We start from the raw sequence: 13,546 nt of genomic DNA, 5'->3' as shown, positions 1-13,546 counted from the left end.
ACACTTTGTTCTTGAGAGCGATGGGAGTTCTTAGGAGAGTGGAAGTCTCTATGTGAGGGTAATGAAATACCCACCAGCCGCAGGATGTGTCTGGGCTCGTGGTTGAAGTCCCTTGGTGAAGGGCAACGCAATACCCGTCAGTCTTTGAAAAAGTCTGAGACTCACGATTTTTTTTTAATTTATTCTTTTTTTTTTCTAATCGTCATCTCCATCCTCTCTCCAATCTTGCCGGCTTCATCCCCTCCACCCAAACTCGCCGGCTTCTTCCCACAACCCTCTCTTCTTCCCCACCGAAATTTCTCATCCCCCTCCTAAGCCTAACCGGCCATCTATGATGCACGGACACGGACACGGCAACACGGACACGGGACACAGCTTTTTTTGAAAATATAGGACACGGGTACGGTGCGGACACGACAATGCGTTTTTTTATATAGTGTATATATATTAATGTAATATCATATTAAAAATGACAAACAATAATAAATGAATGACACGATAACTCTTCCTAAAATAGCTCATATCAATTTGGAAAGTATCTTTATTTGAAATCAATTCTCCTTTTGAATTTCAAATACTTTCATCTTTGATAATCCTTAATTAGGAAGCCTCCCATAATTTCATCTTGTATTCAAAGCCTTCATATTTTATACATCTTAATTTGGTAACAATTTTAATTCAAAATTCAAATTAATTTGAATTTGTTTCCTAAATTTGGATTTGATTTAAATTAGGAAAGTTGTTTAAATTAGGTCCAATTAAATTTTTGATTGGATTTGATTTCAATTAATCTTCCTCAATTTTGGTTTCCAATCAAGACTCACTTTAATTCTCTTTCCCTAAAGTCTCTTCTCTCTCTACCCGCCGCCCACTCTCTCCTATATCCTCTCTCTACTTGATTAATTCTTCTCCATTAAGGCCCCCAATTTGTCTCCTATTTTAATTAATTCCTTCCCAAAAAAAGGGAACTCTATTTAAGGAATTAATTAAGTACCTCTTCCCTCCCTTTTCCATTTACTTTGTTTGATATCTAAATTTAACATACACTGTTTCCCATTTTGTTTGCTCGAATGCAAATTTAGCACAAGGAAGCTTCACCATGCAAAAAAAAAAAAAAAAAAAGCTCTTCCTACATTACATTCATATTGGCAAAAAAGTTTAGGTCCTAAGATTTGGCTACAAAACAATTGTAGGCTGATGCAAGCCCAAAGAGGTGTTATTTTGGTTCAAGCTTCATTGGCAAAGTGTAACTGCCACTGTATGCAAAAGAGCTACCACTTACTTCCTCCCGAGGCCATTTTTTATCATACAGAATAATAGAGCCAGCCATTGCTGCTGCATGTTCCACATCATTTGTTGTAGTGGATCTCGACTCTGTAGCCAATCCTTCCTTCTTCAGTGTCACCTCTATCTCCTTCACCACATCGCTCATCGACGGCCGATCTGCTGCTGATTGCTCCACACAGTGTAAGGCTAACTCCACAATCCTTCTGAATCCTACCATGTATGTTGCTTCTCTAATAACAGGATCCACTAATTCCTTCAGACCATAATACACATCATTCTTATTCAGTTTTGACTTCGCGATAGATACAATATACTCTCCATTTTTTATGGGTAAGTTTCCAGTTATTAATTCCAACATCACTACTCCAAAACTGTAAACATCACTTTTCTCTGTGAGGATATGTGTCATGTAATACTCAGGATCAAGGTACCCCTGCAAATGTTAGAGACTTTGTTATGATAATTAAATTGATGAAGTTCTAACCATTTTCATAGTTTAGGCCTAATCAAGGCTTCGTTTGGGACGGCTTTCTTATTGCTTCTTCAAGCAACTTTTCAAACTACTTTTAGAAGCAGTAAGAAAGTCATCCCAAACGAAGCTTAAGTAGGTCCACTTGGTGTAACTAGTATCTAGAATAATGTACTGATAGAGAAAGCACAACTAAGGTTTTATAGTCAAATGTTCAGCCACTTTGAGACTCACGAGCGAGTCTACACTGTTCATAGCTCAATGGTCAATAGTGGTTGAATGGCATTGATGATTGTATCATCTACCATAGATCGTAAGTCCCGACAACTATAATATGGTATCATATAATCAAGTTTGAGCAAGTGAGACTTAGCTTGAACTTAAAAATGTCAGGTTTAATTTGACTTTGTATTACTTTATATAAAGTTTATTTGAATCATATTCAGAATAGCACTGAGCTTGAAAGCTACTTGATTATTTTCTTAGCAAGAAATTTAGCTAAGTGACTCAACCCATAATAACTTGAGGATATTTTAAATAAGAGTATTTGGTTGTGCTAAATGGTTACTTACCAAAGTTCCCTTTACATGAGTGGAGACTTGGCCTACTTCATTATCTGATACCAATTTTGACAGTCCAAAATCTGCAACTTTTGCATTTAAGTTTTCATCCAGAAGGATATTTGTTGATTTGATATCTCTATGAATGATTGGAGGATTTGCGAGTTCATGGAGATAAGCTATTCCTCTTGCTGAGTCAAGAGCAATTGTAAGTCTCCTGATCCAATCCAGTTGAATGCCACTCTCCCCTGCAGTTTATAATTGGAGAAATCAGAGGCTCTAGTTAGTATAGGAAGATAAAATATGTATATATGGTTCATAGATATATAGTCTAAAAGCATACCAGATAAACTTTCTCTCAGTGTTCCTTTAGGAACATATTCATATACTAACATTCTCTCTCCCTGTTGAAAGCAAAACCCTACAAGATCTACAAGGTTCTTGTGATGAACCCTAGAAAGCAGCTCAATTTCGGTCTTGAACTCGAGACCTCCTTGAGTAGATTCAGCCCTTAGTCTCTTGATTGCCACCATCCTACCATTTGGAAGCATTCCTCTATAGACCTGTAAGGGATAAAGACGTTATAGATTTCACCAACTGGTGAAATATTTGTATAATTTGTACAATTACCTTCCCGTAGCCTCCTATTCCAATCACATTTACTTCTGGAAAATTGTTTGTACATTTCTTGAGTTCTTCAAAGGAATAAGATTTTGCCCCTTTCACTTGAGGAGCTTCACCATCATCTTTATAACTAGCATCCCAGGATGCTGAAAATAGAGAAGAGTTTAAGGTTTTGTTTGGTTTGAAGGAATTGAAAGAATTGAAATGAAAATGTTAAATAATTGATCTGAAGTTGGTTTTCAACAATCATTTTGATGAAATGTGAGTGTAAAGTAATGTAAATGCAATAATTTTAGAATTTGGTGTTTGGTTTGATGAAAAAGGAGAAAAGAGTAAAATTTTGGTGAATTCCAAATTCATTATGTATTAAAAAACTTATTCTTTTTTGATTGAATTCCAAAAATACAACGAAAGCTTATTTTCCTATCACAGTTGACAACCGTCTGCCACCACCTGCTACCACTTTCCGCAATCGCTGCCACCAGAACCCGTCACTGTCAGTGTCGGTTGTCGGCCAACTCTGTCACCGCCACCTCTCATCATTCCTAGCCACTTGCCTCAACCATCACTGGCCTCTACATTGCATTCATTTTATTACTTCAAACCAAATAAAAAAAAAACCACCTGCATTTATTTTACACTCAATTAAACAACTTTAAATATTTTAAATACATTGCATACTTTTTACACCATATTTCATTTCACTATGCACTCCTTTATCCATAACCAACCAAACTAACCCTTCATAAAATTTGGTTAAAAAACAAATACATAAAGAAGAACATAATGAGTAAATCACTTCATTAGCAAAGAAATTTACTAGTAGAAAAATTCTGTTAAACAGCAGAACAACATACCAAAAGGGTCGTTCAATTCAATGGCCTTCTTGGCCCTCCTCTTTTGCTTGAGGGCATAGAGACCAAGAACTGAAAACCCAAGAAGCAGGAGTGCAGAGAGAACCGCCAATCCTATTATCAAACTTATATTCAAACGTGATGATTCTGCAGAAGATTTGCATAGCCAGGGATGCTATTAGATGAGAAATTATTTTTTGTTCTTAAAGTTGTATGTGAATGGACTACTAACCTGGTAAAATGTATGGAAATGCTTTAAAATCAGAAGGCCCAAAATTTGCCGGAGCTGAAAAGTTGTTGCTGTTGAACTCAAGATATTCAAGAATATCCTTAATGCTGAAGTAGGTTCCACTCAATGGGCAGAAAGCTATCTGTACCTCCAGGTATGTATCATTGTCAAAGAAGGGATTTTTAAGATAGATTGATCCAACGTATGAACCATATTTTGTCCAGAGTCTCTGTTCTAGTAACTGGAATGCTGTGTCATTTGAAACATCCTGAAAATATGGAGCTCTAAAGAAAATAATTGCTTCATATGGATGTGAACAGGTATTTTTTGTAGCACATGAACTTCCATTACAATTTGCAAGTCCAGAAGAGTAGGTAGGTAGAGATTGTTGAGGAAGTTCACAATAGTTTGTAACTAAGAGATGAATATTGCTGCACAAAGGATTTCCTCTTAGCCTGCAATTTCCAGTAAACAGTAGTGTTAGAACATATTGAAATGTGCCCTGAGGGCTCATATGGTTGCTTGTAAAAGTTCTTACAGTATTGAATTATTATAGCTCGATCCAAGTGCTACTGCAGTAAGGGTATTATTTTCGAAATTCACAATCTGCAATTGTTGGCTAATGTTGCTTCCCATATCTAGAGTTCCATTGAAAGAGTTGTTCTTGAGTATCCTGTGAAAGAATGAGAAGAACTGGAGATTAATAATTCTATTAGCTTTATTATCTGTTCTCAGTTCTTCCCCAACAGTCTTTTGATAGACAAATATATATGTACTAACACTTTCTGCAGCAAAGGTAAACTGAAGAGTTTCTGTGGGACTTGGCCATGGAGTCTTCCTGATTGTATAGCCCTGCAAGCCCGGTGAGCAAGTTAACAAAGTCTATTTGCTAGATTTAAAGGAAAGAATAAACAATAACTTACAAACTGGTGAGATTTTGAAGTTCTGAAATCCATGCTGGAGCTTCTGAAGGATCAAATGAATTGTTGCTGAGATCCCTGAAAGAAAAATAGCCATGATTCCAAATTTCTTATGAGGTTTCGTTTGGGACGTTTTTTTTATTGCTTCTTAAAGCAACTTTTTAATACAAAAATTAAAATTTATGTACTAGAAAGATGTTTTAAGAAGTAATAAAAAAGCTGTCTCAAACGAACCTAAATTTACCGAAATAAATGTTAAAAAAACTGCTTCTTACACATTACTAAGAAAATTCATCCCGGTCAGATTTGGCATAGGTCCAACAAATCCATTATTAGCTAAATTTCTGAAAGTAGCAAGGAATGAGCGCTGTAAGCACTTAACATCAGCAGCTTGTATGCAATGTTTACTATAGCTTCACAGTTGCCATGACCACTTACAGAACACCAAGTTTAGCAAGATTGTTGATTGTAGAAGGAACTGTACCTTCCAGGTGATTCTTGTCAAGACGACTGTATATAAGATATATCAATCAGATATAAATCACATAAAACTATGCCTTTATTCTTATAACTTACATTATCTCAAGTTTTTTTGCAGCTCCTATGGAAGTTGGAATCGTCCCAACAATTTGATTTCTATCCAAAAGTCTGCCATTAGCCGAAATTAGTAAGCAGAAACTTCATCTTTTTAATGAGGAAATGCAGACATTTGAGTATTGAAGGCTTACAAGTGTCTTAGATGCATATCAGAGTGAAAAAGCTGTTCTGGAATGGGACCTGAAAGCCTATTCTTGTTAAGATGGCTGTTAAGAATACAAAAGTATCATTAGAAAGATCACCCCTTATGTTAGGCCGGTTCACCTTGAACTGGCCCAGCTGGCCCAAGGGCCAGCTCAACTCTACTATAGGAGGCGGAATTTGTCCGCCTCCAAGGATCTTGGCCGCCCACTTTGAGGGCCCCACTAATCCAAGTGAATTCAAATTGAAAAGGAGGGGGCGGCTAGGGCTGGAGAGGGAAATTAGATTAGGAAAGTTTTTTATTAAAAAGCATGAGATGTTTAGAGAGGGATTATGTTATGATTGGTTCTCAATTAGGGTTTTTGTTGACAACTTGGGCTCTAGACTCTCTTGTCTAGAGAATTGGGAGAGACGATCCTCTCGAATTGAGGATCTCTTGCATCTTTGCTTCATTCTTGTTTCGCTTTGCTTTTTATAAGATTATATAACATTTGATTGTTCTTCCACCATATTTTCTCGCAGTTTTATCAATTATTATTAGGTTTGCTTGCGAACTCAAGTATTTCTCATTAGGGTTACTTGCGAACTCAAGTATTTTCTATCACCTTCCCTTCTTCACATGTAAATTACAAGGCCAGACTGTAGGAACTCACAAGTGCTGTGTGTTTACAAGCTGATCCAATCCTGGAGTTGAGCCATTAGAGACTGGCAAAGGTCCAGTTAAGTGATTGTTTCCCAGATCCAGCCGGATGAGATTGGAGAGGTTTCCCAGTGCAGCTGGAATGGTTCCAACAAGCTGGTTCGAGTTCAGACCCCTAAGAACAAGAAGCAAAGAGATACAAAATGAATCAACAAGGAATAGTACTTCTTCCTTTCTGACTTGAAAGTTTGAAAGTCTCCTAATAAATATGGGTAAGACAGAATTTTTATGTACTAAATAGCTATTACATTCCCTTACAAATATATGAGCTTGCTTAGTTTGCCTAATTCGCTGGGGATGTTGCCACTGAAGCTGCAACGAACCAGTATTCTGAGTGATTGCACATGAGGAAATGTTCAAGTAAGTTGGGTCCAAAAATACAGCTATATTTAGACTTCGTTTGGGACGGCTTCTTACTACTTAAATTTTAATTTTTGTGCTAAAAAGTTACTTTAAGTAGTAAGAATACCGTCCCAAGCGAAACCTTAAATATTATGGACTGCTTCAACATATTAAAGGAATATGATTCTTTTACAGGGATTCAAGCTGCATCAAGTTTCCCATAGCAGGCGAAAGTTGGCCACCAAGATCCTTGTTATTAGACAGGTCCCTGCAGGTATGAAAAAACTAAGCTTTCTCAGATTACCAATTGAAACATGCAATACAATTTCACACATATGAGGCAGAAAAATTAAGGCTTCGTTTGGGACGGTTTTCTTCCTGCTAGCAGCTTTTCTGCTTTAAGAAGCAGGAAGAAAGCCGTCCCAAACGAAGCCTAAATTAGTAACCATCCATGTCCATAGCTCAGTTAACTTGTTCTGTCTAAAAGGTAGTGTCTTCAATTCCAGAATAGAAAGAACTTAGCCAAAAAAACTCACAGGAACTGCAACTCTGTAAGGCTCCCAATGTCACCGCTTAAAGTTCCGATCAAACCCATATTGTATAATTTACTGAAACATTCAATTAAAAGAAGTTCAATCAAACTATCAAATCTGAATAAATAAATTAAAAAAATGCAGATTTTCCATTAATGAATTCAGAAACAGAAATCTTATAAAAGAACTCACAGCTCTGTAACTCGAGAACCATTGCAAGTGACACCGTCCCATGGCGGAGAACCACAGGGAGCTTTCGACTTACCCCAACTCGCCGGCAAGTTCTTCATTGAATCCATTAGAGATCGGAGAGCAGCAGCTGAAACAAAAGCTCTGCAACTGTAATGTATTTGAAGTAAAGGAGACGACTTTAACAGAGAAGGGGGAAGAAAGTTACCATCTTGATCGTTTTGGGCGGCGGCGGCGGAGGTGACGGTGGTAGTTTGAAGGCTGGAGATGGCGGACGACAAGAGAAGAAGCAGAGCTATGACTGTTGCCTTTGACATTCCTATGAAGGAGCAGAGGGAGGGAGGAGGATTGAAATTTAGGTAGGTGAGGAATTAAGCCTATATGTACATAGTTAGTACAGTATATATCTCATAATATATATGATATAATAAATATTTATTTTAAAAATGTATATGTAAAAATTTCTTTTAAATAAATTACTCTTATTTTATTCATAAACTATTTATTAAAAAAAATTCGTGAATAAATTAATATGAACTGCTTTGAATATGAATGTTTATTATTAAAATAATTAAAGTCAATTCCCATATGTTTTTTTTTAGAGGATTGTGTTATTTTCTATTTTAAGCAATAAAGTGTATGCCAGATTGTGCAATAGTATGGAGGTTATTAAGGTTATGTTGTTCTACTTAAACTATGGGGACGTGTTATGGGAGCATAGGTTGCGGGCGTGATACTAATGTTTCTCAAATCATTTGGATCAATGCGGGTTAGGTCGAACTATGGAAGCCTACATATTATTAAGAGGTTGATGGAGAATATAGAGAATAAGGGGATCTACTATGATATTTATTGATTTAGAAGCATATGATTAAAGTCTAAGAGAGTGCTATGGAGAGTTCTTTGAGAGGAGTCATAATGCCTTATTCAAATCAGTTAAAGATATGTATGCAGGAGCTATTACCTTGGTGTTAAACACAAGGTGGATTGGCAAGTATTTCCCTTATTTCGTTTGGGTTAATCTAAGGATGATTAGCTTATCTTTGTGCATAGGATTGTTCTCACTAGCAATGAAGAGGTGTCTTGGTGGTATGCTTTTTGCTGAGTATTCTTCTTGTTTGCATTAAGATAGGAAGAGGGTTAGAAGGTTAAATTGAGTTTGGAGGTCAACTTAAGTCTAAAGTTTTTTCGCTTGGTAGATCTAAAACGGATATTATGGGGTGTAATTTTGTAGGTAATAGACGTGAGGGGATTGTGACTTTTGGACGATCAAGTCATTAATAAGAGTACACGTTTTTAGATATCTTGGATCTATTGTTTAGAGTGATGGGAAATAGCTGGGGATATTATCGCAGAGATTAAGTTGGATGGTTGAAGTGGAGTGCATCGGCTTGTTATGGTGATAGAATGTACCCCTCAAACTTAAGGGAAAATTCTATTAAGATGGTGTGAGGCCTGCAATGCTTTTGGTGCCGAATGTTGGCCTTTAAAAGAGAAGCATAATACTAAGTTATAGATGGGGATGAGGTGCTCTGGTGATGAGTGGCTTTACCTTAGAGTAGGATACGAAATGAGCAATATACGTGAAAGGTGGAGTAGCTCCAGTAGGATAAGATTAGAGAAGTCGCCTTAGATGGTTTGGTCACATAAAACGGGGCTTGCGATGGACCCGGTTAGGAGAGTAGAGGTATTAGATTTGACTATATGTTAAAGGTAGGGTAGACCTAAAAGACTTGGTTTAGAAAATATTAGGAATGACCTTTCTTTTTAGATTTAAAGAGAATTTGGACTTTTAATAGACAACAATGGAGAAAAAGGATTCTGTAGCCGACCCCACGTAGTGGAGTAGGCGTTGATGTTGTTGTTGTTGTTTGTTGTAGCATTATCTCAAGAGTACCTGAAACCATTGCTTTCTGTGATTGAAAAACAACACTAGATGGACATACACAGTAGTATTCAATAATCACATGCCCAAAAGCATGTAATTGAACATCAAATGGCAAATTTGGATTGCATCTGGTTATAAAAATTAACTCTGTTTAATCTAATTAATCATTATTTATGAAATTAACTCGGGCATGAACTTAACCCATATAATTATTCAAAAAATAATGTAATCAAAATCTAGGTTAGTCCGAATGTTAGAAAGAATTGAATCCTTATTACGTACAATGATAAACTGAAAGAAGTCAAGCGAATGAGGAACGAAGACTAAATTGGGGTGAATTTTTTGCCATGGCACACTTTGCGAATGATTAGGTAATTGGATGAGGTCATTAGACATGATGGCTGCACTGGGGTGATTTCAACCTATTTTACTGAATTGTGAGTGGGAAGAATTAAGAAAAGGAATAATAGAATGGGTTTAGGAGGAAAATTTTGCAATGGTTGCAATGAGGAATGGATATAGTAGTGGCTTTATTCTTAGAGCTGGAGTTTGAGATTAAGATTGCAGACAAGGTGTGTAACGAGTCGATCAGTGGAGTTTAACCTATTTGGCTAAGCTGTTTAACTTTCTTATATGTTGAACCGATACCATATTTATGAAGGCTGTTATGTTGGGTACATGTCAGCACCGGATGCATCATTTACGGCATCGATCTGTCGGATATTGAAAGCTATATCATTAAGGGATAAAAGGAGGCGCATTAGATTCCGTGTCCATTGAAATGAAAAAAATTGTAAATGACGCTCGTATTTTACTTCGCCGCTGTGAGGGAGGTTCTCTCATTTTTGAACCACAGACGAGGCCGTTGGTTGTTAGGGTTCTTTGTTTTTTACGAACGTGTGCGTGCATCAGGTTTTTCTCTTTAGTCGAAGGAGTCAGAGAGGAGAGTCCGGTCGAACGCGGCAGGAATTAACGAGGGATGTGGCGAGGCGATAACCGGGACGAGGGCATCGGGAGACGACGTAGCGAGAAAGGCAAGCGACCGCAGCTTGGTTTCCATCGTCAATTATGGCAAGATGGGCCACATGAAGGTTGGATCTATACTGGTGTTTTAACACATATGGCTTTGATCGTTTTTTAATGTATTTTACATCTTTATTATTGTAGCATAATTTAAAATTTATTAATTTGAGGTCGAAGTTTCTTATTGGCACATGGAAGTTTGAGCTGTCTATTTTCAGATTGATTTTTTCTATCCTGCTTTAGTTTTGATGGACTAAGAGGTGGACAAAGTAATTTTGTATGATTTAATATAATGAATGTCATGGTCGTAACGTTTTTGTTTTTAAGAATTGATGTGTACCGTATTCGTATCGTGTGTATTGTGTCGTTATATCGTACGGTACAACATAGGTTCTCATTTGCTGACCTCAAGCTTTGACTCAACTCGTTTGCTAGGCTCAAACGCGACTCGTTAAAAAGTTGTAGGCTTGATTCTCAGTTGTTTGGAAGCTTGAGCTTTGATTTATGATTGTTGCTGTTTTTTTTAAATTTTAAATTTTTTTTTTTAAAGATTTTATTTTAATATAAAATTTTTTCAAAAGTTAAAATATGTTTATATAATGCTAATTTAGATTTAATCTTTTAATGTTTTTTAAGTTAATCAAGTAGCTCAACAAGCTTTTGAGCCGAGTTCACTCGTGACTTGTAAGCTTGAACTTTTGGGGACTCTTTAATGTCAAGCCTTGCGCTGGATCGCGAACCGATTGGCTCATTACACGAAGGAGCAATAATGATAGCTAGGAGAAGAATGCGTAAAAGGCTTAGATGATTTGGTATTTCTGTGTGATGCATGAGTTGTGTGTGTGTGTGAGAGAGATGAGAGGAGATTCCCTTACAGATGATTAGGGCGGGATCGGGCGATCAGTTTTGTGACTTTGTGGAGGGAGGGTAGCTTGATTGGGGGTTCAGATCTTTATTTGTATTTATTTACTTTGTGAAGGTCAATAAATTTGCCTCGAAATGGGTTTTTTTATTGTATTAGTACTATAGATTCTGTGTTTCTCGGTTAACCTGGGATTTGTTTTGTTAATTGATAAGCAAGGAACTGCATGAAACGCTTGTGTTGCTTCTATCTGTGAGATGTAAATATGCAGTGGTACTATTCCAATTTTTACTTATGTTTGCTGCTGTTCTACCAATTAAAATGCTTTTGATCTTATGTTAAACTGGCATTAGTGGTTGGTTTTTAATGCTTTACTTATGCAGTAATATTAATGATATATTATTGACTTACGACAATTTTTTTTTTTCAATTTTCATCTTGTTGTGCTTTTGTTATCGTGTTTTGGTTGCTTTGGAGTACTTTATCTGAGTTTCTAAATTTTTTCAAGTATTTTTTTAGCTGTAAAGTGATTAAGTGATTAATTGCAGAATTCTGTACTTTGTAAGTTCAAAGCCATTTACCGAAGTTCTTTGTCTGTGTCATATAAGGGAGACTTGTTTGTGGTATAAGAAGCAAGATCGAATATTTGTTTGCCCTTATGTTCAGGTGGTTCGTGGCAATCGAGTTCGCAAAGGGTTCTTTTTGGACGGCTTTTTTTATTGCTTTTTTATTAGTATATTTACTAAAACTATGTTTAAGAAGCAGTACGAGCGTTCCATGAAGCTAGTTGACTGACTGATATTCAGTATTGCTGTTTTCCACATTGGATTCAACTCTCTGTACTCAGTTTCAGTTGGAAGAGTTTCAGCTATTGTGCCAGGATGCAGCGAAACGACACCAACACTTGAGAAGGATGGTATGACCATTTTTGATTTTTTTTTTATTTTTTTATTTTAGTGTGGCTGCGTTTTTTCTAGTAAGTGAATTATTTTGGTATTGATGAATGGCTAAATTTTTTCCTCAAAGAGTTTTTCGGTCTGGTAGCTCTTTGATTTAGTAAGAAAAATGCTGTTTTGATATTTTTTGATTGTGATATATTTTAGTTATTTTATTATTAGAGCTTTTGTAACTATTATTGGTTTTTTCAAAAGATTTTGAAATCAAAATAGAAAATTTTTATTATTTTAAATATTATATTTTATTTGTAATTTTAGTATACTAAATAGGGTATATATATTATATAATTTGGCAGTATGGATAAGATGTTTGGTATTATGTTTTTGTAAGTTAAAATTTATTTATGTATTATCATTTTTTAAAGGATAAAAAGTTTAATAATGAGAAAATGATCAAATAGTTTAATTTATATTAAAGGGTTATTTTGGTCATTTAATTTTTTTAAAATGAATATGTAGTTTCATTTATATGAAATATTTTGATTTTTTTTGGAAAAATTTAAGGGATCATAATTGGTTTTTTATAATTGGGATTATTTATTTGTGATTTTTTTAATTATTGTATATATAATTATTTTTGTTAATATGGTAATTCTTAAGTTTTATTATTTATTTTTTTATTTTAATGAGTTATTTGATGGCTTGGGTTTAGGTAGTATTATTCTTCCTTTTTATTATCTTAAATAAGCTCTGCATGGAACTCAAATTGGTTAAGTGAGTATGGATAAAACATATATTCTATGTTACTATATGCTTTGTATATTTTTTTTTATTTTTAGTTTAGTAAAAATAACTTTTGTTTTCAAATAGATATATTTAGATTTCTATTGAATATTTTATAAATTATAGTGTTTTAATCTTATTGTAATAATTTTTTAATTTAAAGTTTTGAAATGGAGTTATGTATCTTTAATCTGGTTTAAAATTTATATGAGTATTACCTGAAGAGTTGATCTTTATTTTAAAGAAATGAATTTGGAATTAATCTCTTATCTTATTATTTTGTAAGGATTAAAATATTTTTTTGTTATTTAAAGTATTCCATTAGCCTTCATTCTCTCTCTGTCTTTCTCTCAAAACTATTAAGAGAGGGTGTATATTTGCATGACGAAATTTTTTGTTATGGTCTCGAATGTAACGGGTAGGTTTTGTTCATTATCACTGTTTCAAATCGGATAGGTTGGGTAATCCTTTGATTGAAATTGAGATCGTTTTTTTTTTTCCGAAATTCAATTTTGACTGGAATTGGATTGACGTTAATTTTGAACCGTTTTGTACGAAAAAAGTTATTGAGCTGCTGTTTTTAACTCGAAAACTTAGAAGTTTTGGGTTGAAATGGGTCTTGTCGGGTTTTGTGTTGGGTTGGAAGCTG

The 13,546-nt window shown here is 35.2% G+C and overlaps 1 protein-coding gene and 1 long non-coding RNA gene across 4 annotated transcripts; one reads left to right on the top strand and one right to left on the bottom strand.

The window, feature by feature from the left end:
* Positions 1-518: 518 nt before the first annotated feature.
* On the bottom strand, positions 519-7,896 carry LOC110098762 (probable leucine-rich repeat receptor-like protein kinase At5g49770). Of its 3 annotated transcripts, XM_020825679.2 has the most exons (19): positions 7,654-7,895; positions 7,449-7,575; positions 7,260-7,331; positions 6,917-6,991; positions 6,640-6,711; positions 6,335-6,496; positions 5,672-5,746; positions 5,520-5,591; positions 5,382-5,453; positions 5,219-5,287; positions 4,947-5,021; positions 4,804-4,875; positions 4,562-4,696; positions 4,027-4,478; positions 3,798-3,941; positions 2,947-3,086; positions 2,660-2,879; positions 2,329-2,564; positions 519-1,720 (listed from the first exon to the last, which is right to left on the bottom strand). In XM_020825679.2, the coding sequence occupies exons 1-19, from the start codon at positions 7,760-7,762 to the stop codon at positions 1,217-1,219; spliced, it is 2,883 nt and encodes a 960-aa protein (XP_020681338.1). In that variant the 5' UTR covers positions 7,763-7,895; the 3' UTR covers positions 519-1,216. The 3 variants fall into 3 exon arrangements, with proteins under 3 accessions (XP_020681338.1, XP_028552218.1, XP_020681339.1); XM_028696385.1 differs by having other exon boundaries at positions 7,449-7,896; XM_020825680.2 differs by lacking the exon at positions 7,654-7,895 and having other exon boundaries at positions 6,917-7,008; positions 7,449-7,515.
* On the top strand, positions 6,454-7,460 carry LOC110098763. The gene is made up of 4 exons (XR_002303384.2): positions 6,454-6,593; positions 6,694-6,741; positions 6,919-6,997; positions 7,401-7,460. It is a non-coding gene; the product is annotated as an uncharacterized LOC110098763 (long non-coding RNA).
* Positions 7,897-13,546: the final 5,650 nt, after the last annotated feature.

The sequence above is a fragment of the Dendrobium catenatum genome, unplaced genomic scaffold (genome assembly GCF_001605985.2).
Source record: "Dendrobium catenatum unplaced genomic scaffold, ASM160598v2 fragScaff_scaffold_740, whole genome shotgun sequence".
NCBI classification, from domain to species: domain Eukaryota; kingdom Viridiplantae; phylum Streptophyta; class Magnoliopsida; order Asparagales; family Orchidaceae; genus Dendrobium; species Dendrobium catenatum.
Note: the sequence above shows the minus strand (reverse complement) of the source record. Positions and strands in the feature narration are given on the sequence as shown.